The sequence below is a fragment of the Ascidiella aspersa genome, chromosome 2 (genome assembly GCF_963924565.1).
Source record: "Ascidiella aspersa chromosome 2, kaAscAspe10.2, whole genome shotgun sequence".
Classification (NCBI taxonomy): Eukaryota; Metazoa; Chordata; class Ascidiacea; order Phlebobranchia; family Ascidiidae; genus Ascidiella; species Ascidiella aspersa.
This window is the reverse complement of record NC_139448.1, coordinates 19,746,353-19,768,653: the sequence shown is the minus strand read 5'-3', so window position 1 is coordinate 19,768,653 and position 22,301 is coordinate 19,746,353. Positions and strand designations below refer to the sequence as shown.

Genomic DNA, 22,301 nt, shown 5'->3' with positions numbered 1-22,301 from the left:
TAGCGCTGGTTTGCCGACCTGACTTTCATGCTTGAAAGGTAAACGGAAACGTAATTCACGACAAACTTTGATTCGAGGGGTGCGGGAAGGCTGAGGCATAAATGTTTTTAGACATTTACGTCAAAAACTACGTAATAATATGACGTCATAAAAACTAGTAACTAAGGAAAGTTTGTGTGGTCAGTCGAACTGGAGTCTAAGTACATTTTGGTTAGGAAGAAGCTATTTACCCGGTCACCAACGTTTTTTAAATCGACATATTATCACTAACGAGTGTTAGTGTAAAAAATCCATTCGGACAAATGTCCAATAGACATTTCCCGAGGCTATTTACACGGCTAACACAGTAATTTAAACCGATTTCGTAATAAATCATGGAAAGTATGCAAAACTCTGGAAATTAAATTTAATATTACCACCACCAAAACCCAAACGCTAACCCTAAACCAAATTATGCAAGCGTTAGAGAACGATCCGGGCAAATAGCCATTCTTTTAAGCTAATTAAACAGAAAAAATTGGAAAGCTGAAATCACAACGCTTACGGCCTATGACCACATAAAAATGAAACAAGACGATTATATCGAAACTGACAAAAGAACATATTGTTTAGTTTTAAAATGGTCATGATACACTCAATTCTTAGGGAAACGACCAACAATTATTTTATGGCACTTCGAGCAAGTGTTTTTACAGCGTTTTTATTAAACTTAAACAAATGCATTTATCATTTTGGATACAATTAAGACTATTTTCAATTGCATAAAATCCTGGATTAGTAACTTCGAACTTGGGCAGCTGATACCTCCCCACGTGGTAATTCAAGTTTCGCACATTTTTGGTGAGCTAAAACTGTGCTATTGGCGGCATAAAGTGCGCGACCTTTATTATGGTTTTATTAGAAGTGGTTTTGCGCACCAATCGCGTATAACTTGGTCGAATTCCATGGCGTTTTTGACACCCTGCCAGAAAACAGGGCGTTTAAAAGCGCTCTGCACACGCACGTTCACCTGCATGATTTTATACAGCAATTTACAAACTTACTACATTCTTTAATAGTTCCCTCTTTCATGGGGTACCCCTGCGCTGGGTGCAAGTAAGCAAAAGCAGCCGCATGAACGCAACTAAATATGAGTGAGGGCAGCCGTGGGTTATGGCAACAGGATTTTACGATTCGTGGGTCCGGGAAAAGTGTAAACAGAACCAAGATAAACGAGCTACCACCAACAAGTAAACTGCTACTTAGGCACTCGACCGTACTAGACCTGAACGAACCACTTTTCCCGACGCCGGTGGCAGGCAAATGGCCGTGAAACTGCTGCAAAAGTACAACCCGTTGTTCATCAAGTCAGGGACCTTATCCAAACAAACATATTGATCAAACCATTTTTATGGCTAGTTAATTTAACTAACTTTCATTTTGGAAAGATTTTCATATGAGCAGAGAAAAATTAGCCTGTTGATAACTGCTTATTAAAGTTGTACGGTTAGATCACAATTATACGTACATACTTCACAGGTATCATTTGATTTGTTAATGGGTTCGGTACTGTTAAAATCCTGTAGTAAGTTTTATGCACCAATGGGATGCGATAGGCAACGAAGGTCGGTCATTATTCCACTTGATTTAACAGATTTGCTTTAAATTTAAAAAGTTAGCGTTGTCAAGCGTTTAACAAAGATAAACGCTTCTGTAAGAAGCATCTGGAAAACTGCATTGAATAGTAACCGTAGTAATACGTGCAATGGACAGCATCCAATGTTGAACGAGAAAAGAGTTTTACAATAAATATACACTTCGCTCCTAAGAGCACCAAAACAGCTGATTTAGGCTTTCTATGTTTCTTACATAGTTTGCCTTTTATCACACGCATTCAGCCATTTTCCGTGAACTAAAGTTGCGTTAGTTTGATGATAAATTAACCAAATCTAAAATAACGCCGGTTGGGTGTTTAAATGTGCTTGATCAAAAAAGGTGTTTGTTCAAAAAAGGTGTTGTGCAACGCCCTAAATGTTGAGCTGATCCATACCTAATCCGATAAACAGCACCCACATGAAATGACCACGTACCTGGAAACACTTATTGAATGTTTGGGTTAGACAGGTACCTAATATCCGTTAAGATACGTTAAGATAGATACAGTAAAAGTAGGCCATATATGGAATACTTAATTGAAACCTTAGATAGAAAGACTTGTTTAAAACATAATTTCAAAATCAAACTGTCCATAAATTTCATAGATATCAGCGCGTTAGTTTTAAAAGGCGTTGATCCATTATTTTACGATTAACTCCCGCCATGCAAAAAAAGATTTGTATGTCATATTAACAATCACACCACAGCAAACTAAATTCAAAAGAGCAAAACCTACGATTGAAAACAAACTAAGTTTCATAGAATACTACAACAACCAAAAGGGTCAAACGTCGTACCAGGTCGCATGGGTGCCTGAGTCGTCAACATTTTCCACAAGGCACCAGGAGGTTTTTCTAATAATTTGGATTGTTCAAACATAAGTTTTGGTAAGAAATGAACCGACGTTAAGTGTTATGCTAGTTAAACACATTATAATATTATAATGGCAATGCGAAAAGGTTTTGTTAAAATATATACTGTCTGTTATTAAAAGAAAATTAAAACGTTATTGTTAAAATCGTCCAATTAAAGCCGATTTATTTAGTTCAGTTGGTAAAGCTTAATCTGTTTTGACATTTATCAGTAGTACACACAACAAATAATTTCGTAGTTATAGCAAAGCGACTTTTCATTCCTGCTATATTGGCATGGAAAGCCTCAGGTATAACTCACATAAATTATATAGTTTATAAGCACAATATTATGATCTATCGACTTACCACACACGTCTGTTTTGGTAACTCTAATGCGTCGTTGCAGAATGCATTGGGCAGCATTGAGACGACACTGATTGGGGTAGGTCACTCCGTTTGACCCGCATACCGGAGCAAAAATCTCAGTTTCCCCAAAGGAAACACATTTCGTAGAAGGACAAATACATGTGGCGTTCCCAGCGTTGTACGCAATGCAGGTCGCGCCATATCCACATAATACTTTCATGCAAGGATCTATACAAAAAATGGTAAAGTAAGTTTTTTACCGTCATAAAAAATAGATTTAACCTTTATATTATCCAAAAATTATAAGCGTTTTATATTTGTTACGATTGGTGGATGGTTTTTCTTTTCACGGACATAATTTAACTGCGCGTGTAGATCAAGCCCTGTGGATGATACGCTAAACAAGTCAACTGTTAGTAGGAAGTTACGTGCATAAACAAATTTAGACATTGAGTTGTTGTTGTAAATACAATTAATCAGTGCTTTACAACCCGTGGGATGGTACGCATTTGTGCGGATAAAAAAATTGTAGTGCGGATGACAAACGTCGTGCGGATGAATGTGCGGATGAAAATGGTGCATATTATTATTTGTCATTATGTTTAATACAGTAATCAAATAAGCTGGTGCGCCCACTTATGCGTTACAGGTACAGGTCCAGCAATATAGTCTCTCAGCGGTTCATTGCGGCTCACGATTTTAATACACAAAACCGTTCATTGTTATTTTACAAATAGGGAAAACTAAAGGTTGTAACCTTAGTGTGCTTATTTCGTACGGATGGAAATTTTCCGAAATAAAAAAAGGTGCGAACAGTGCTTTCAAAGGTTCAAAAGCACTGCAATCAATAACAAAAATTGGAACCAAAAAACATGATCTAAACACGAACTGATATATCTTTAAATCCTCAGAAAGACGTATCTTGAATTATATATCAAGGTCAATGTACTACGAATGCTACCATACCTGGCTTCTTTTTCGGAGTTTCAACAATCCTTTTACCTGAATTTAAAAAAAAAACATAAATAAGTTATTGCCTTTAATATAGCACAAAGTGCTGATTTAACCCTTAGTCAAAAAAGGTTACTTAGTGTTGCCTGTAAAATTGTTCGGAAGTAACTGGAGCGCAATAGTGAGAAAATATTTACATTCTTGTTGTCGTGCTTATTTTTTTTAGAAAGTTTACATTAGACTTTGGCATAACAGGATGAGTAACCGTATATTAAACGAGCAAGCCTGAACAGATTAAATCTATCGAACCAAATTAGGGAGCACAAGTTTTTGCGGCCGCTGCTTGTCAAGTTCTACAAGTAGCCGCCCTAAAGCATTTCGTTTATGCATCGCAAATTCACAATTAGCAATTAACAAAACTAGGGCAGAAACTTACTCCATGACTAAAACGACTTAGGTGCTTGACGTCAAGTTTGTTTTATGTTAATACATATTCAATAGAAAGGACGGATTAGCATGAGTACCCGCCACAAAACCACGTAAGGAATTTCGTTTTCTAGTTAAGCCTAAACCACATGGTTTCACGGAACATGGCGCTGAAAGCTATATGACTGCTAGATTTAAAGTATTTTTGGCGAATAGTTTAGTATTGGAAAAGCATTAAAAAACAAACAAAAAAACTGGTGTCATGATAAAACAGGCAAAGTATGCAACACTGTATGAGCCAGTCGTTACTTTTTAAATTAAAACTATAGTTAGGCGTGGTGTACCAAAACAATTTACCTAGATGATAATTTATCATTTGCAATGTATATCACCAGGTTTACTTCAATAAACATAAAAATGTAGCAGCAATAGCAGCATGTTTGTAATTTCAATGATACATACACATATTCTACGAGTCTGTTAAATCAGATTGGTCGTGGTGAATAACGAATTTTATAACAGATCAGAAACGAGATTAGTTTAGCTACCTGCAACCGTGCATAAACTGCATCACAGAGCCGTCGAAAAAAAGACACGGACAACTACAAGGAGCCCTAAATACTCTAAGAAATCTAAAGGGTCATAATATATTTAATAGAAAAAAAATTGCCAGCTGGGATTTTTATTATTTAAGATTGAAAACTTTTTCTTGTTTGAACAGAGTAATAAACGTGAAAAACTGTCAATATGAAATTTAACAGGAAATATAGCACAGTCGACCTGCATATTATGGATTTCAGTTGCTGCTGTGCACACAAATACTGTTTTTAACGGAACCTCGTGTGGTATTAATTTTTTATAAGACGTCTGTGACATAAACTCAACGGGAAACTTTACCTTAATTTCGCCTACAAAATTGTGCGCGGTTATGTAATATATAACTGTTTTGATTTGTTTCTTTACCATATGCTAAGAAAATACAGGATGGACAGTCAAACCTAACCAAAGAAACTAAAAACACAGGAAATGTAGCGACGAGCGCAATTCTAATGGATTAATATATATACTTCTTTAGATCACAGGTCAACTAAAGGGCCTAGTCGTAAGTGCGAAATCGTGTCGCGTCAAACTTTACGTAATTATGTGGGTGCCTTATTCAATTACTCGGTGAATAGCCAACAAGACTACGATAAAATAATAAATAAGATAGATTTATATTTACAACGATTTTAAGGTAAAAAGTATAAACAAAGTTACTTTACCAAGCAGTACTTGTACAACGTTCATTAAAGTATCAATAGTTAAAATAAAAGGTTAAACGGTTTTGCTCGAGTAATAGAGAACAGTGGACATTAAAAAAATCAAGTGTGAATCTTATGTGGGTAGGATCAGTCGATTAACCAAACATATTTTCTACAAATACTAATCCACAAGGATACCCAATAACTATTAAGTGATCTTATATATTTCAAAGAGTTCTAAATAATTAGCCGTTGCCAAGCGATACAAAAATGGCACACAACAATTTACGCTTATACTGTTAAATTATATCTATTATATCTCAGAATAAATTACAGAATAATTCATTATGAGAGAGAGGCTTCGCAAACATTAGGTTGCATTGATCGATTGAATGACGGATAAAGAGAACTGTCTTTAAACTAAAGCAAACAAAATTGTTTAGGTTTTACCGATCTTTTCCACAGCAATGACGTAACCACTAAAGTGTCGGGATAATTTTTAATGGTATAGGGATCTTCTAGAAATATGCATTTTTAATGATGTGGCCATCCACACTTAACGTTGTCTAGCAAAGGACAAAAAGCTCACACAACAACAGAGCTGTTATCTCGCCGAAAATATAGTCATAAATTAGTCTTCCAACTCTACGGTAGGTGCAGTTGTAGAAAACACTTTCGACACATGCATATCGAGTTTGCGCACTTAAACATTGGGAACTTAACTATAATTCACGGATACCGGTCTTCCATTGTCCGATAAGCACAAACTAAATTTTGTTTTATTATGTTACGACATAATTTTCATCAGCAGCATGATATCTGGTAAACCAATACCTGACGAGTCGAATGCTAGTTTTAACGTAAATCGTAAAACTTTTGTGTCGTACTGATTAACAACAATTAAATAAACAACAATACCACACCGCACGCTAGCTATAAGGGGACAGAAAACTGAATAGCGACCCAGAGACCTCTGGGCAACAAAACTAAAACCAGTAAAACTAACAGTTTCAGAAGTTTTGTCGCAGCAGGTAAAATATTTCATACACAACTACAGGTAAGTTACTAACAAAACTGAAAGAGGCAAATGTATTGCTTTAAATGTGTGTCTTAATTTCAGTCTTTCAGTGAAACCCAAAAAGAACTATGTTAAACACAAACATTTTTGTCCCAACCCGACACGCATTTAAAGAAAAGATACCGTAAGAAGCTAGCTGATACATTAATGTTGCTCAAACCGAATTGGCTGCACGTTAATTGTAACAATTTGAACACAGAGCCATTGGAACTTGCATAGCATATGTGTCACAATTAAACACATGAGGATACAAATTGGTGGTCGCAGGTTTTTGGCTAGTCTAAAAAAAAACAACAAAGAAAATTATTCAGGATCTATAAAAAAGTAATCCCACAAATATAAATTTTACGTGAACAAAGAAAGTGTTGCTCTCAGTGAACCTCGATTTTTAGGTCTCAGGCAAACGTCGTTGTCTAACCAAGGTAAGTTTCACTTTTTGACTAGCCTAATAAGGACAACGACTATTTGTAACATTTTCAATCCACCTGAATCAATAATGCTCAACTGCAAACAGTTTTTTAAATCTAAAAATATTTTTTACATTTTATTGTCTGCGGGAAATTCGCAATGTATAACAACTTTCACAGAAATTACAGTGAGTAGATACTGGTGGTTATTTGTTTATCGTAGATTCACATCCTTAAAAGGACTTAAGTGCATTTCTTCTTTAGGCCCAAAGCTTAGAATTGCTTACTTTCTTACATAGAAGTCAAGGTTTTCCAAATATGAATATTAATAAACAAAGAAGTGTACCTTCTTTTACATAATCTAACATCCAATTAAAGTAACTTATTTAGCAATGCGAGTTTTTCTTAATGTATGTTAACATGTTCAAATGCAGGGCACAGCTGTCCAATTGCTTATAGTAGAAGTTTTTTTTTAGGTCTACCATTTAAGTACGCATCAAAGGCACGCGGAAGTACATTGCATTACATATAAAAAACAATTATCACGCCACAGCCACATTATTAAATTCATTGTAAAATAATAGGTTTTTAGCTTATTTCGTGCGGTAATCACCAGTTCGGGGATCTTCTGAAGCTCACGTCAGACAACGGGTGCGTATAGAATATGGACAACGAAGAACGTGTTACAGACGATAGAGAGAACACAATAGCAGAGAGGTCTAGCTGCATCCTCCACTGGGCCACCTTATCACGCGATAAGTCGCCACCAAGGCGTTTTATATGTACCGCGGCCAAGTATATGCTTAACCAAAGTAAAGGCTGTTTGAGCGCGTACGAAACGTGACACTGGGTTATCAGTGGGCTAGCTTAGGTATCGCTTTGGATATAAATTCAAAAAACAACCAAGGTAGGTGTTAATTTTTAAAGCTGCAAACTGTATAATCTGCGACTGTGAAACAACCAGTAAAAGGAATCAAATAACATAACTTAGCAGTTCAAAGAGCATGTTAAACACAAGCGCCTTCGTAAACAGTACACTTTTTCAAAAAAAGGTAGGCGCCTTGACTGTTCGATTTAATCGGGCGCTTACAACAGCCGTGTGTCGTAAAAGTTAAACTTTATGGGCCGGTGATTGCGCATACAATGTTTGCGAGATAATTTGTTCGGCTGTAAAGATGTTTGCGATTATATCTTTCGAATTTTTTAAATCGCGAACTGGCAATAAAATGAGGACAGCCTTGCAGGTAAGCGGGCCGTGCACTTTTAGCTATCATTTTGGTTTTTGAACTATTCGCACAGGATTTAGTTTTATTTATGTCATTTGGTACGAATCATTTTTTTTCTAATTTAAGCATACCAGATTACCAGAAGCATTTATAATGTTAAAAGTGTGCTTGTTTCGCATTTAGATTTAAATTTTATTTGTTATTCGTGTTAATTATTTAGTCGTCTAACGTGATTACATGCCATCTAAAAAAAATTTCATTAAAAGTTAACCGCTTGACAAAATTGGTTTGGCGTAATGGGTGCAAGGTAACAAATATTGGTTAAGGACGGTATGTGGTAGGTCACCAAGGTAACAAAAAAAGTAGACCGCTAAAATTAAACGGTTAAGAAGCACTTAACTATGGTATGCAATTTTTTTGATAGGAGACAGTTTCCATGTAGTGCCTCCAATGCGTATCCGATTTCACGTACAGGAAAGCGACATTGGCGAGTTGATGTCTTGGTAATTTGTGCGTCTCGATTGTTGTACACAAAGTGTAGGTGTCTTGTTAACAAGCGATGAATGTAAGCAATCCAAAGATTCAACTGAACCACTTTGATAAATCTCCGTACAAGCCGAAAAAATTTATGAAATTTCGCACTATATGTGATTGTCTCGGCAATTATATAGTTAAATAGAGTAAGTAGTCAAAATTTAAATAGCGATTGGAAAATTAAAAAAGGAAAAATGTTTGGTATTTAAAAAAAAATAATTAGTTACACACATACCCCTTTTAGATAAAATTAAATTGTTTTGCTCAAATAAATTTTAACAAAGACCAGCAGTGTAAATCAAGTTAATTGGCTTATTTCTAGATCGATTGGCGTTAAAAGGCGATATGCAGCTAAGGTCTCTTGTGTCACAGCATCGATTAGAAAAATTGTACTTTATGTTGACAAGCTTTCGTACAGCCGTGCTTCATCAGGCCCGAGTAAGAATAAAATGCGAAAATAGGCGAATCAATGGCTCAAGCGCACTAAGTTAGTAATTAAACGTAAAGTGTTATACTATAATAATAATTACAATTCGCACCAGGGTACAAAAAGTTTGTTTTACAAACACGTCGTCGCAAGAGTAACGTTAAACATCTAAATCTAGTATTAGAAGTCTTTAATTACAAACAATTTTTAGGCTTGTCAAATACTTGACGCTATCGTTCCAATAGGATATACCAATATCCGAAAGTGCGGGCCATTCAGGAAAAGATTAAATCGAGAAATTGTTTTATTGGAAAAGATGCACTACTTACAAATTTTCCTTAAGTATAACGATTTTTCTTTGTTGAAAACAAATTGTTTCTATGAAACCTTTGCGTGCTTTAACTTGCATTTGTTAATCGATATTATTAAATAAAATCATATGGTGATGGCTTTTTATCGTTCTTGTATAAAATAAATTCGTATCCAAGGATTACTAACAATTTGTCCTATACCAATAAAATATTTATTGCTATTAGGTAAACTTTTGTATGAGGAGCCACGACTGCTGATAATACTACACAAGTCATAGTGGCAATATTTTCGGTAAAAATATTTTCGTGACAATAGCGGCAATATTTTTGGTAAAAACAGGTCGGCCGACAGTTTAGGCGGGTGCCTTGTGCTGACATCACGACCTGAATTCTAGTTGCGTGGGTCACGCAAGAAAGAACTTTCGATAATAAATGATAAGCATAGCCGAGCTTTTACAGCAACAACGTTGTTAAACAGAAAAGGCGATTGTATTGACAACAAAGCTGCAATAGTGTTTAACAAAACGCAAATTTTATAATCGTTTTGGAACTTTTGTGGATCTTAACTTAAAGTGTAAATATAGCACTTTGGTTGGAATTGATAACTATGTTATAATTTTTTACACAAATCTCGGCAAGATTTTTGGTTCATTAGCAAGAGTCTCGGGAAAAAAATATTACTGTGTTTAAAACACGTGATCCCGAACTAAACCGATCGGGCACAAGCCAGAAAAATAGAAAACTGTATATTATATCAATGTACTTGCGTTTTTATTTTATTTTTTTTAACATTTATTTAGACCAGCTGATATTACTCAGTACAACTGTGACCTTTCTATTCTACCAAGACGTTATTGCTGGATAAACTTAACTGGTAATGTGTTGGACCAGCAATTACACACGACAAATAGCGCATTGTACATCAACGTTAAAATCGGCAAAAATGTCTCGTGAACTAACAAAATTACGGAAATAACATGAAGTTTTTTGGCACTCAACACTTTCTTAAAAAAACTTTTAAACTAAATATTGTGAGTAGCAGGTCCTTTTTTACAAATCGAGATACTTTAAAAACACTCGAAGCGAATTGAGCCCTCTGGTTGCCCCTTAGTGTGAAAGGCTATTTCCGCATACAAGACGAAATCACTGATATGGGTGGCTTTGACTAAACAGTGGTCACGTTTAAGCTCCCTCGGGCAAAGTTCTTCAATTGTAATGGTCACTTTGCTCACATCCTTCTTAAAGTATACTTGCACGGAATCTAGCCTCGACGCTTACGAGATTTGTACAAATAACTTTAAACGGGCAGATGTCGTATTTCGCATATGGATACGCAATACATATGATGTAGAAATTATTAGTTTGAAATAAAAATCATGTGTTTTTCTATGCCAAACAAATTTTGTCATTATAAAACTAGATAAATATCAGTTAAAAGCACTTTTTTTTAATTTTGTCTAGGATATAACTACTGACAATACGCTTGTAAAACCTGAACTTTTATAAACAACAAAGCTTCAGGCTTAAACACAATCATAACGTCTACCCATTGTGACAAAGGACGCAAGTACAAGTTGCATCAAACCGCAATATAAATGGGATATATTTGACTAAAACACAGCAACAGCAGCCATAACTTCAACAGTTTACGTATTTTAAATCTTCTTAAGGTCGTTAAGCGGATTAATTTCTCAAAGTCGTTTAAAATATGTAATACCTTCCCGAATCACAGATAACAAAAAAATGAAAAAAACGTGATCTTTAAAATCCAAAACTCACCAATCAAGAGATGCAAAACTTTGGGTGCATTTTTTGTGAAAATCAATGGTACGCTATACGTTATTAGACGACGTGTCGTACACAAAATGTCAGGAAACGCACAAACCACTGGACAGACAAGCCGGAAACCAACGTAGAACGGCGCATCATAAAACGAGCCTTACAGCCTTGATCTGCCTTCATGACGAGAAAAAGGCGCACAGGTGCACTAGGTCGCATTTACACTAAGGAGTGCTTAGCTAAAACAAGGCGACCCGCCAAGAAAGAACAAATTATGTTGATGTCACTAACACTAAAAGCAAGCGATGAGCAACAAATAACATACTAACAAAGTTTTATAAATAATATATAGTGCAGTTTATCACTTTCTTTACCTTCGATAACAGCTTGTGTATTCTTCAAGTTAGATAAGGTTATATGAACAAGAGATGCCGATAATACAAGTCGGTTATTCGTCCGATTCAGAAACATAATTCTTGTGTCCTCTTTACTAACCTTTAATAAAAAATAAACATTTAAACAGCAATACCCAATCAATGGTTTTTAAATTAAACTACAACAATTTTACTAACATCTGATTCACAATACGCAATATTTCCCATTCCATAAACATCAGCAAAACTCTTTTTGTATATAAAACTTAAGCTATTTTCATTCTCTGCAGTGATCAATCCAATTGTATCCAGTTTTCCCTTCATTATTCTCCAAATCTGAAAAAATGAATGTATTAAAACACACACAAAAAATCTATATGTAAGTTGTAAAATATGCCAACCTGCACTTTGCATTTGTACGAGCCACCTCTGATAATATCACAAGAGAGGACAGTTCCTGTAAGGATAACAGATGAAGTTTGGGTTTTCACTGTAATAGATTGGTCAAGACAGTTGGCATTTTTCCTAGATTTCATAGATAATATAACTGCTTTGGTCGATCTTGTAGGGTTCGATCCACATTGGTTTATTCCGGCAAGGCATATTAAAACGAAGAATAGTTTTAAGGCCAATTGTGTTGATCTTGAAGTTTGAGTACTGCTTCGTGCCAAATTGGTTGAACAACCCATAACGATTTGATTATTCTTTATTTTCTTGATTATGGTGCTTCACGCCAGGGATCCACAATGTAATATTAAACCAGGAAAAGATTATCTTACTTGACACATAACATGTGAATTAAAACCAATCTGTCTAACAACACAAATAAAAATATTAAAATTACAAAAAGGTATTCAAAATCCCAATAAAATTGATAAGAATTGTTTTTAAAATGCTCCTGATAATGACCAGGATGAATTTCTTGTCTTTGCTAACTAAATCATTTAAAACACTCAATGACACTCAAACAATTCATTCTACTTTATACGTCTTACTGATTAGCGGCTTGAATCACCGCTCTGTTTATCGCTGTATTTCTGAGATTTGTGAATATCCTCTAAGAGCAACTATCTACTGAGTGGATTGTCTTTGCTTAGAGTACAAGAAGTTAAGGACAGGTATTCTAGCGGCCTGCTCCTTTGGAGTCGGATTAAGAACTTGTAAGAGACTTAGGCAGCCGTCGGCCCACGTCTATAGGGTCAGCAGCCTTCCTATAGCTCCCTACAACCCCTCCACGCTTTATCAATTTAAGCCGACTGCATTATATGGAACTTCAACCGAAAACCCCAGTGTGGGATGCCAATTTTTTTTTGCGCAGGAGTGAGAGTCTGATAAAAATTGCGGGTGTATTTTGATACTTTCCATCCTGGCTCCTGAGTATAACTTTAACAAAATTCACTGATTCTGTAAAGTCCCTTATCCAGGTGTAACTCTACAGTCTGTATTCCACCAAAGTACTTAACTAATATAGGATGCATATACACCAATTTACTCATAGGAGTGTATTATAAGTAGCTGCCCTACTATTGATCAAATTATATTCATATTTTGTCATATTTAGATGTGCACACAAATTGCTTTTAATGAATCCTGGGTGGATTAAGGTGACTTAAAACAGTTTGGTTTCAATCCAGACTGCACTATAGGACTTCTCGCTGAGAGTATTAGCACACAGCGACAATTTTTTATGTGTAAAATAAAAGGCTTTTTGTATCCCTTCCCTGATCCACTGTGGAAAGCATGGCAAAAATAAGTTAATGCTGCAATATTTTTTATGTTTTTAAACAAAACATGCTAAAAGCTCAGGACGACAATTCTGTGCCTCAAGTATTGTTTTTAAACAAAAATGGGCACTGGTCTATAATCCTAACACTTTAAGAAAGTCAACATTATTTGTGTCAGGGTGCGGGTTTGTTTCAGTGTGGGTGTGTGAACGGTTATGATATTTATTCTCCAAGTTTGCCATTCCAATTTTGACGACTGGTTTCTTCACTGTGCCTAAAAAAACTGGTAGGACTCGAGACTAGTGCCTAAAAAGTAGTCAAACTACACTAAATGTGTTTCTTTATAACAAAAATTAAAAAATATCACTATACTATACTAAACAGAGGAAAACTTTCAAAAAAGCCTTTATTTGAGTGCATAAAACTTCTTAAAACTATGAAAACTACCACTTAAGGTAAATATAAACAAGAAGTTCGACCGACATTCACAAAACGCTTGTTTGTTGGCATTAATGATAAAGACTTTCATTTTCATGAAACTTCCTGCAACGTAATCGACTTTCCTCCTTGGGTTTGTGAAACGTCTGGTTTATTTACAAGGTTGCTTGGGGTGGAGTGCTCGGCTTTTTAACTGAGAGAAACAGGCAAACGCCGTCTAGCGATTAAAAGGCGTAGGAAAAGGAGGTCGAATTTCTTACTTTATACGGTTTTTACGTTTTAGTTGCATAATTGTGCGCGGAATCGAACGATAACCTCAGGTTTCCTTAAGTTACTAACCTAAAAGTAACAAGTTTTAGATGTCCCGTTACGACTTAACTTTGCGACGTCATCTATGAAAATTTATATACGTTGCGGGAAAAATCGCTTTTCTTGTTTGGTGGTAAGAAACAATTCTACTTTAACCCCCGCATATGTCTTCATAGTTTCATATCTTGAAAATACTGAGGGATCAATGAGTTAGGCCAGCGGTTCTCAACCAGTGGGCCATGGCTCGCTGGTGGGCCATAAGAACATTTGAGGTGGGCCACAGACGAATTTCAAAAGCTATATTTAGTTTTATTTGTGTCATTATATCTAATTTTACAGGAATAATGGCTTGAGGAGGAATTAAAAAGGAATGTAGGCCTAACTTTATTGTTCAGCCGCAGCCCGCAAGTATCTCACTAACGCACGGTTGAATAAATAATCTGTTTTGAAATATGTTCTGCTGTGTTTTGTTCTAAACCTATTTTAAAGCTTTTTCTTTCAAAAAAATCCTATTGGCCACAGAATTTTTTTGCAACGTAAATGGGCCACGAAAGAAAAAAGGTTGAGAACCACTGAGCTAGGCCAAACGAATGGGTGAAAAGTCGCACCTGACAACCTTCGATGATGAACTCATAAAAAACATCTCTAAAATACTGCTAGCAAAAAGTGGCAGGCTTATAAATAAAAAACTCGTCGCTAAAGAAAATAACAGTCGTTCAGAAAAGGGGGCGCGAGCTCTACTGCAATATATAATATTTGTTATAAGTGTTTTTATTGGTTTCATGTTACGTTTAGTGTTCATTGTGCTTTTATGTTGTTCTATGGAAATTTAGGCTACACATACCTGAAGAAATGTTCAATGATTTTGCAATTTGCGAGATTTTGGATATAGGCTATAGGCTTACTAGTGTATTTGTTATCTTTAACGACCGATTTGGGTTATTTTTAGAACATTAGTATAATGGTCAAAACATTAGTAATTTGTTCATCGGGTTTGGACACCTTTATATTTTTAGCACAAGTCTCTGTGAATAATATTGCATGATGTTATCTGTCTATTAAAAAACATATCTTTTAAAGTAGACTGCCCTACTGGTACTCAAATTACAGTTTTACATCTTGCAGAAACGATAAAAATGATCCCCTTCGATAACTTTTTTCATATTTTAGGTATGACAATTAACATGCTTTGCGCAGGGCCTGGGGGGCACCAAGACTTTTTTGCGTGTATCTATATTGTTTATGCAATACGACCGTTGTATTATGTGTCGCCCACGAAAAACGTAATGTTTAATTTTTGCGATTCGGGCTACATTTTTACGCGGTTTCTATTCAGCTTTACAACTGTGGAGTCAATGCCCTTACAACATGTTAATAAAAGTTAGCCTAATATATCAAGCTCTAGCTATTTGTAATGTGCTCGATACGAAATGACTACTGAATTAAGGTTTTGGTCATTTAAAACGAAATCAACCCAAATTTTTCGATTGAATTTCAGTGTTCTCATGTTGTCTCACAGATATGCAATAAAAATATACCGAATTGCTTTTATACATTAGGGGCGCAAGGCACAGGACAATTGCCAAAGCCAGGTGCGGTAGAAAAAAGGGTTAAGAACACAGTGTCGCCAAAGAGTTCGGGACACGATCCCCAAAGTACCGGTAGCTGCTAAGGATAAAGTTCGTTGACTTTACTTTTTCGAGCAAGACGTTTATCAGACAGTACGACAGTCAGTATAAGGCAAACACACATACACACTAAGTGCTCGCATTATGCTACAGCTTGTCTCTAACCAGAGACTGCAAACTGTATACTTAAATTGCATCCAGTCCGCTCGGTATGCACCCGACAACTGCCAACGCTATACCACGCAATGCAAAACACCCAAAATCGTGCAAAAACAATAAAAAAATCGGTGGCTACTTCGGCGGGTGGCCTATCTGGAACGGAGGTTCCCGTGCCCAAACGCATTGATTAAGACTTCGAGTCAAAAGGGTTGCGATTATTAAATTTATGGCACTTACATACTCTTAAAGCCATTAAGCTACAGCTTGTCTCTAAACACGAGATTGCTTCCGATCCGTTCAGTATCCACCCGACGAATGCCGACGCTATACTACGCAATACTAAATTTAGTACACTTACATCCTCTTAAAGACAATCGTTACGATTTGCTCTTTCCAACATTACACAAATTTAAGCAAAATTGGCAATAATTAAAACAAACTATACATTCCACACTTCACCTCCAATTAAAACAAATCTGCGATGTATACATTTCAACGAGACACTCATTTGAACCTGCACAATGAAATAAACAAATTACAAAATCCGTCTCTAAAATGAACAAATTACAAAATCCGTCTCGGCCGCACATATTGCGCAACTGTAAGCATGTTAAACAACCTGTTGAGGTTGTTTGGCGTAATGACTTTGCTTCCAAACTGAACCACCACGTCCGCTCGGAGACCTTCCACAATGCACAACACCTTCAGTCCTTCACGTTACCATCCGAGTAAGAGGTGCAAAACGTTACCGCGTTTACTTGCTTTGGTACATCATCTGATTCCATGCATACGCACTTCAATATCTTTGAATTGTCGGCCGCATACAATAATTCGCTGTCCAACTGAATGTCTTTAGCCCACCTTTAGTCGGTCACTTCCGATGCTTCGCGGTCCGACCGAGCTTACTTAGAAAACCTTCGTTGGCCGATTCCTTGTCAACCAAGCTCTGAGATTTTTATTCCCGGCGCGAGATATTCTTGGTTGTTCATCACATATTTCGCGACAAGCGACGGACGCAAAGCACCTGTGTATTGCACATTGGCAACACAGTTTCCCGTAGTAGGCACCTTTCCAAATACTTTAGCTTCTTCAGTCCACCGTTCGTAGGCCGCTACAAATGCCTCGCGGTCCAATTGATCTCCTTCAGCCCACCTTTTGCCAACCGCTGGTAATGCCTCGGAGTACATCTGTGATATCTTTGTAAACCTTTTGTCGGCTGCCTCCATTGTCTCGCCACACGTCTTGAGGTTTAACTGAGCTCCTTCAGCCCACCTTTTGCCGGTCGCTTCCAAAGCCTCACGGTCCAACTGATCCCCAAAGCCCGACGCCTTTCGGCGGCAACGGCATAAATGCGTTTTACATCAGCTTGCAGGGGTCGGCAACCTTTCGTATGCAGTGTGCCAGTTTATGAATAATGTCAAAATATCAACAACTCGCGTGCCAAACATTTTTCTATGTTTGGTTTTGCACTGGCAACCTCCGGAGTCGGATAAAAGCAACCCCGACTCCGGCTAAAGTGTGCAATTTCATCTAGTCGCGAGTCCGGCTCAGACTCTACAACCTGTAATTCACCTATTTACGTAACTAAAATAAAATGGATATTCACAATCCACTCATTGGGGTCAAGGAAAATATGCCACCATTTTCAGCCGCTTTTCAGCCAATACCTAGAAGTGTTAACTATAAGTTTCGCCTGTAGCTTGGTTTGTCAGTCGCAAATAAACACACATTTGTTTTTATTGTAGAATACCCTGCTTTATCGCAGTTCACATCACGCCAATTTTAGGCCATCTTGACGTAATGCGAACGGTTAGTGGTAAACAACAAGTTTAACGCCCACAAGAAATAATGTTAAATACAACAGTTGAGACATTAATTTGTTCCACGAACCGAAAATGTGTGCAACCATTTAGTTGGTGCTAGTATTAGTGACGTCATAATAATGTTAATGATGTAGTAGTGCAGTGCTTCTTAAACTTTTTTAGTTTTGTTCACCCCTAGCATCTATCTCCAGATTTCATTCACTCTTGTATTTTTGAAATTCTCACCTGTTCACTGAACAGGTTGAACACCCGGAATAACCGCCCTGTTCGCAAGCTATCATCCATTTCTGACGGTTTACCCTCATTCACCCGTTTTGGTTGGTTCACCCCTACAAACATTTTATTCACCCTGGGGTGAACCATTCACCTGATTAAGAAACACTGTAGTAGTGAATGGTTGCACTTTCTAAAGGTGATATAACGTGCGCGTTAAATCATTTGGCATGCCCTGAAAAATCATCTCGCGTGCCACTTTTTTTCGTGCCACTTTTGGCACGCGTGCCAGGGGTTGCCGACCCCTGAGCTATTGTATCCCGCACAATGGCCCTCCGAACTTTTCCGATTGCTTAGCGATGCCTCTTGTGTTCTGCGATTAACGACCTTAACAGGCCATCACTGTAAGTGGAAAACTTATTTATGCCTCTATCAAGACAATTTTGTACGTTTTGGAGAGGTTTCTGTCAAAGTTTGAAAAATCCCCGAACGAGTCCCGAATTTTCGCATACTAGTTCGGGACACAATGCCCAATGTAGCTGCTAAGAATAACGATTGACTTTACATTCTCGAGCAAGACGTTTGTTTGACAGAACGACAGTCAGGATTAAAACCAACACAATGGCACCAATTACATGTAAGTGCCCGGATTCGGCTACAGCTTAATTGTCTCTAACCACGATATTGCTTCCGATCCGCTCAGTATCCACCCGACCAATGCCGACGTATACCGCGCAAACAAAACAGACAAAATCGCGCACAAAGAAACTAAGTAGCGCTGAAAATACTTAAGTTTGACACACTAGTATAGGTACACATTAATTAAGTTATGTGCCGTTGGTAGTGCGGTGTTTCTGTTTTGTAGCGTTTTGATAAATAGACAGGGCTGTGGAGTCGAAGTCGGACTCGGGACTCGGGACTCGAGGAGTCGGTTTGTTTTGCTTGAGTTGGACTTGGGATTTGGGACTCGAGTAAGACCACGCAAAAATACCCGAGTCCCGAGTCCGACATGCGCATGTGCAGTACTAAATTTTAAAACTGATTTGGCCGCCAACTGGAAATTGTAAAGGTGGAATAGCATATGATGGAATATTTTCCAAACATGTGTTGAGAGTGAATGAATTATACGACACCTACGACAATTATACGACAGCCCTATTAGTGGATTGCTGAATATCCACGTTATTTTAGTTAGGCTGTAGAGTCAGCGCACATTTCACCGGAGTCGGACTCGGGTTTATTTTTGGGCCGGAGTCGGATTCGAGAGTTAAGGCAGTGTCACAATGACATACTGGGAACTCGTCTTTGAGTTACTTTCAAACCCTTGGTTTTGTCCCCAACAATCACGCTGACTGGATCACTACAAACATCAGGTGATCAGAAGGCAGTTTTTTGTTCATTTTGCGCATTTAAATCAGGCAATACGTACGTCTTTTTCTTTTTAAGAATATTCTTTATGTGTTGTGAGTTTTTGTCAGTGTTGTAAACAAGTCATTTTCAAATGACTTAAGTCCCAGTCAAGTCATTCGTAAAATAACTTAAGTCCAAGTCAAGTATTTTTGAATAAAGAACAAGTCAAGTACCAGTCCAAGTTATCGATTGCCCAAGTCAAGTCATAATTAGAGCAAGTCAATTTTATGTCACGTCCTTCAATTGACCTAAAAATAAAACTTTAAACTATTAAAATTGATAAACTCGTCCGATTATGAGCAATAACTGATTTAAAAAAACAACAGAAACGCAACATATATAGCAAGCAAATTGTTTTATGTGAAAAAATTAAGATAAAAAAAGACTTAAGCCATGTCAAGTCAATTAAAAACAGTGACTTAAGTGCACTTGAGTCAAGTCACTAACTTACAACACTGTTTTTTTGTGCTCGTAGATCATTCTGTGCAGTGATGAGAGCTGAATCTTTTTTGTGCAACGATTGGAAGTGACATTGCCCTCTTTCAATTGAGTAGAAATATTAACACCGCGGGATGCTTCTACTCTCAAATTATTTACTTAACGACATGGAGTTCATGCTAGTTTTCCATTTATAGCGTAGGCTACATCTAACTGTTTTTTTGCTTGCAAATTCAACATATTGTTGTTTATACCATGGTAATTGGTAGTGGACAAACATTTTTTTAACTAAAATGGTATCACCCTAATTGATCTTAATGCGTTGATTCGTGTTCACGAAGGGAATATAAGTTACTATGACAGTATGTACTTTGAAATGCTATGACAGTTTGTTTAGTTTCGATTTAGTGGAGTCCAGATAGCACGGTGGTCATGTCTCACCTGTTGAAATATACATTGGTGACCCCGACGTGATATGAACACGCAAATAAATCCTTCTGAATGAAATTTTATGCATACTGTCAGGTTGCATAGAAAGTATGAATTAATTTGGTTTGCTAGCGCAGTTTTCTCGCTTGTAAGTATTTTTAAGCTACGCCAATCAGTTATGATTTGTTGAAACGTTTGTTGACAAGTTTATGCCAGCGTTATTGCTTGTTAATTTGATGTTTGATTAGATGTAATGCAGAGAAAAATCGTTTGACGCTTTAAATTGTTAGTTACACAAGACTATTATAGTTATTGTTGCGAAATTATGGCCCTTTTTGGTAAAGTTTTTAAGGTGAAAATATTACGATCGAGGTTGATGCTAACACCTCTCGTGATATCTAATCTCAAAACCAATAAACGGATAGATTTTATCTCAACCAGCACTTACAGAAGTCGTTACTTCAAAAGTGTCAAGGCCACTGAGGCTATTGTCTCTGGTCACGTGTTATGGTGATTGATGTTTTATATCTCACCCAAAATAACCTGATAATTTTGTCTGAAATTCCTGCGTCACTTAACCGTTATGATTTATAAGAAGGAAAACAGAGCAGAAGGCCAAACCTTGTTGCCAATTCCCAACATAACGCGAGATTTATCTCATTTGTGACTGCAAGCGATCAAGCTCTGGGTATTAAAAACCCATGATTTTTAAGGCCTTTGATGCCTTATTTACCTTTCAGACGGTGTGAGATAACCGTCATGTAGCCCACATGAAGTTACTAGCATGCAGAGAGTAACTTTCTAGAATGACCTTTTGCGCCAAGGTTGTTATGTCTGCTATTTAGGGAACCCATCAAATGTGGACTAGGCGATGTAATTTGTTTTCGCGTTTCTGAGATTAGTACCTTACCCCCTTTTAATTGGTATTCTAGAGCAAAAGACTCTAAGCAACTAACTTCAGTTTTGCGATTTGAAATTAGAATTGCGTTTTAAGACGATCATTTTCTGCATTATAGGCTATTCAAAATTGTTTTGCATTGTTGTTTATTGTGCCTTTTAAGTACCATTTCAGACGTTACATCGTGTCGTACAACCAGCTACCCCTGGAGTTGTTCGTGGGCCGCCAAGACAAGGAATTCATGAAACCTCTTCGCTCTATTGAACACCACGATCCCCAACACGTGCTGTTTCCATATTGCACGAATGTCCGACGTTCTGCGTTTGTTGGTCGACTTCTGATCGGATCCTGGGAAGATTTTAAAGAAGAAGCGCGGCTCAACGAACTGCTAGGAACTTTTTTCGTGTTCCTGGGGGAAGGCGGGTGGTGTAGCGAATTACCGTCTGTATTTGTTATTTACAGTACTGTGTTTGTTGTGCGTGCGCTAAAGTCTGCTAATCCTCAACGCATTCGCTTTGAATGCAACGTTAGTCGTGTCCTTTCTACTGCAAAAGAGTCAACGATGCGCTCCTTACTGGCAACACGTGTTTTTACTGCGCTGTAAGCTCTTTTTTTGAAAGCGAAATATGCTAAATTATGTGAATGTACAATAAATCTATAAGGGACCTGACAGTATGTAGGCTACTTTGAAATGCTATGACAGTTTGTTTAGTTTCGATTTAGTGGAGTCCAGATAGCACGGTGGTCATGTCTCACCTGTTGAAATATACATATGTAATAAAAACTCTAGTGATTCTGGTGCCCCCCGCTCTAAACTATTGTGATTTTTAGTAGGCTAAACCAAGTTTAGACATATCTGAAATAAGAAGCCTATACTTATGGTTACGGGTGATTTATATTGTCACCACAACCAAAAAACGTTCAAAATGTTAACTCTAATAGACCCTTTATTACTGTATTGCAAGACTGAGAAAACTGTGACACAAACTTTAGTGTTATTATCTAGCTATAATTTAATATAACGGCAGTTTTAAAAATCAATATTGTCTTTTTACAAATAATACGCCTTTCCGGACCGTAACACAAAATTGCCGAAATTTCTTGACAAAGCTTTAAAAATGCTAGATGAAAACTTTATACTAAAAAAATAAAAGATAAATTGAATCCGACTCGAAAATACTGGTTGAAAACTGAAAAGTTTTGTTGGCTAAACCGGAAAGATA

At 37.0% G+C, this 22,301-nt stretch overlaps 1 protein-coding gene across 3 annotated transcripts in view; it reads right to left on the bottom strand.

Annotated features, from left to right (window-relative positions):
• The window catches only part of LOC146164243 (agrin-like), a 37,570-nt gene extending 25,153 nt beyond the window's left edge, over positions 1-12,417 (bottom strand). For 2 of the 3 annotated variants that reach the window (XM_083382545.1, XM_083382547.1), the window contains exons 1-6: positions 12,011-12,417; positions 11,808-11,945; positions 11,610-11,730; positions 3,822-3,857; positions 2,856-3,083; positions 2,433-2,489 (exon numbers count right to left, since the gene is read on the bottom strand). In XM_083382545.1, coding sequence (XP_083238671.1) covers positions 2,433-2,489; positions 2,856-3,083; positions 3,822-3,857; positions 11,610-11,730; positions 11,808-11,945; positions 12,011-12,298 — 868 coding nt within the window. In that variant the 5' untranslated portion in view covers positions 12,299-12,417. The remainder of the gene's footprint in view (positions 1-2,432; positions 2,490-2,855; positions 3,084-3,821; positions 3,858-11,609; positions 11,731-11,807; positions 11,946-12,010) is intronic. The other variant, XM_083382546.1, reaches the window with a different exon arrangement.
• Positions 12,418-22,301: the final 9,884 nt, after the last annotated feature.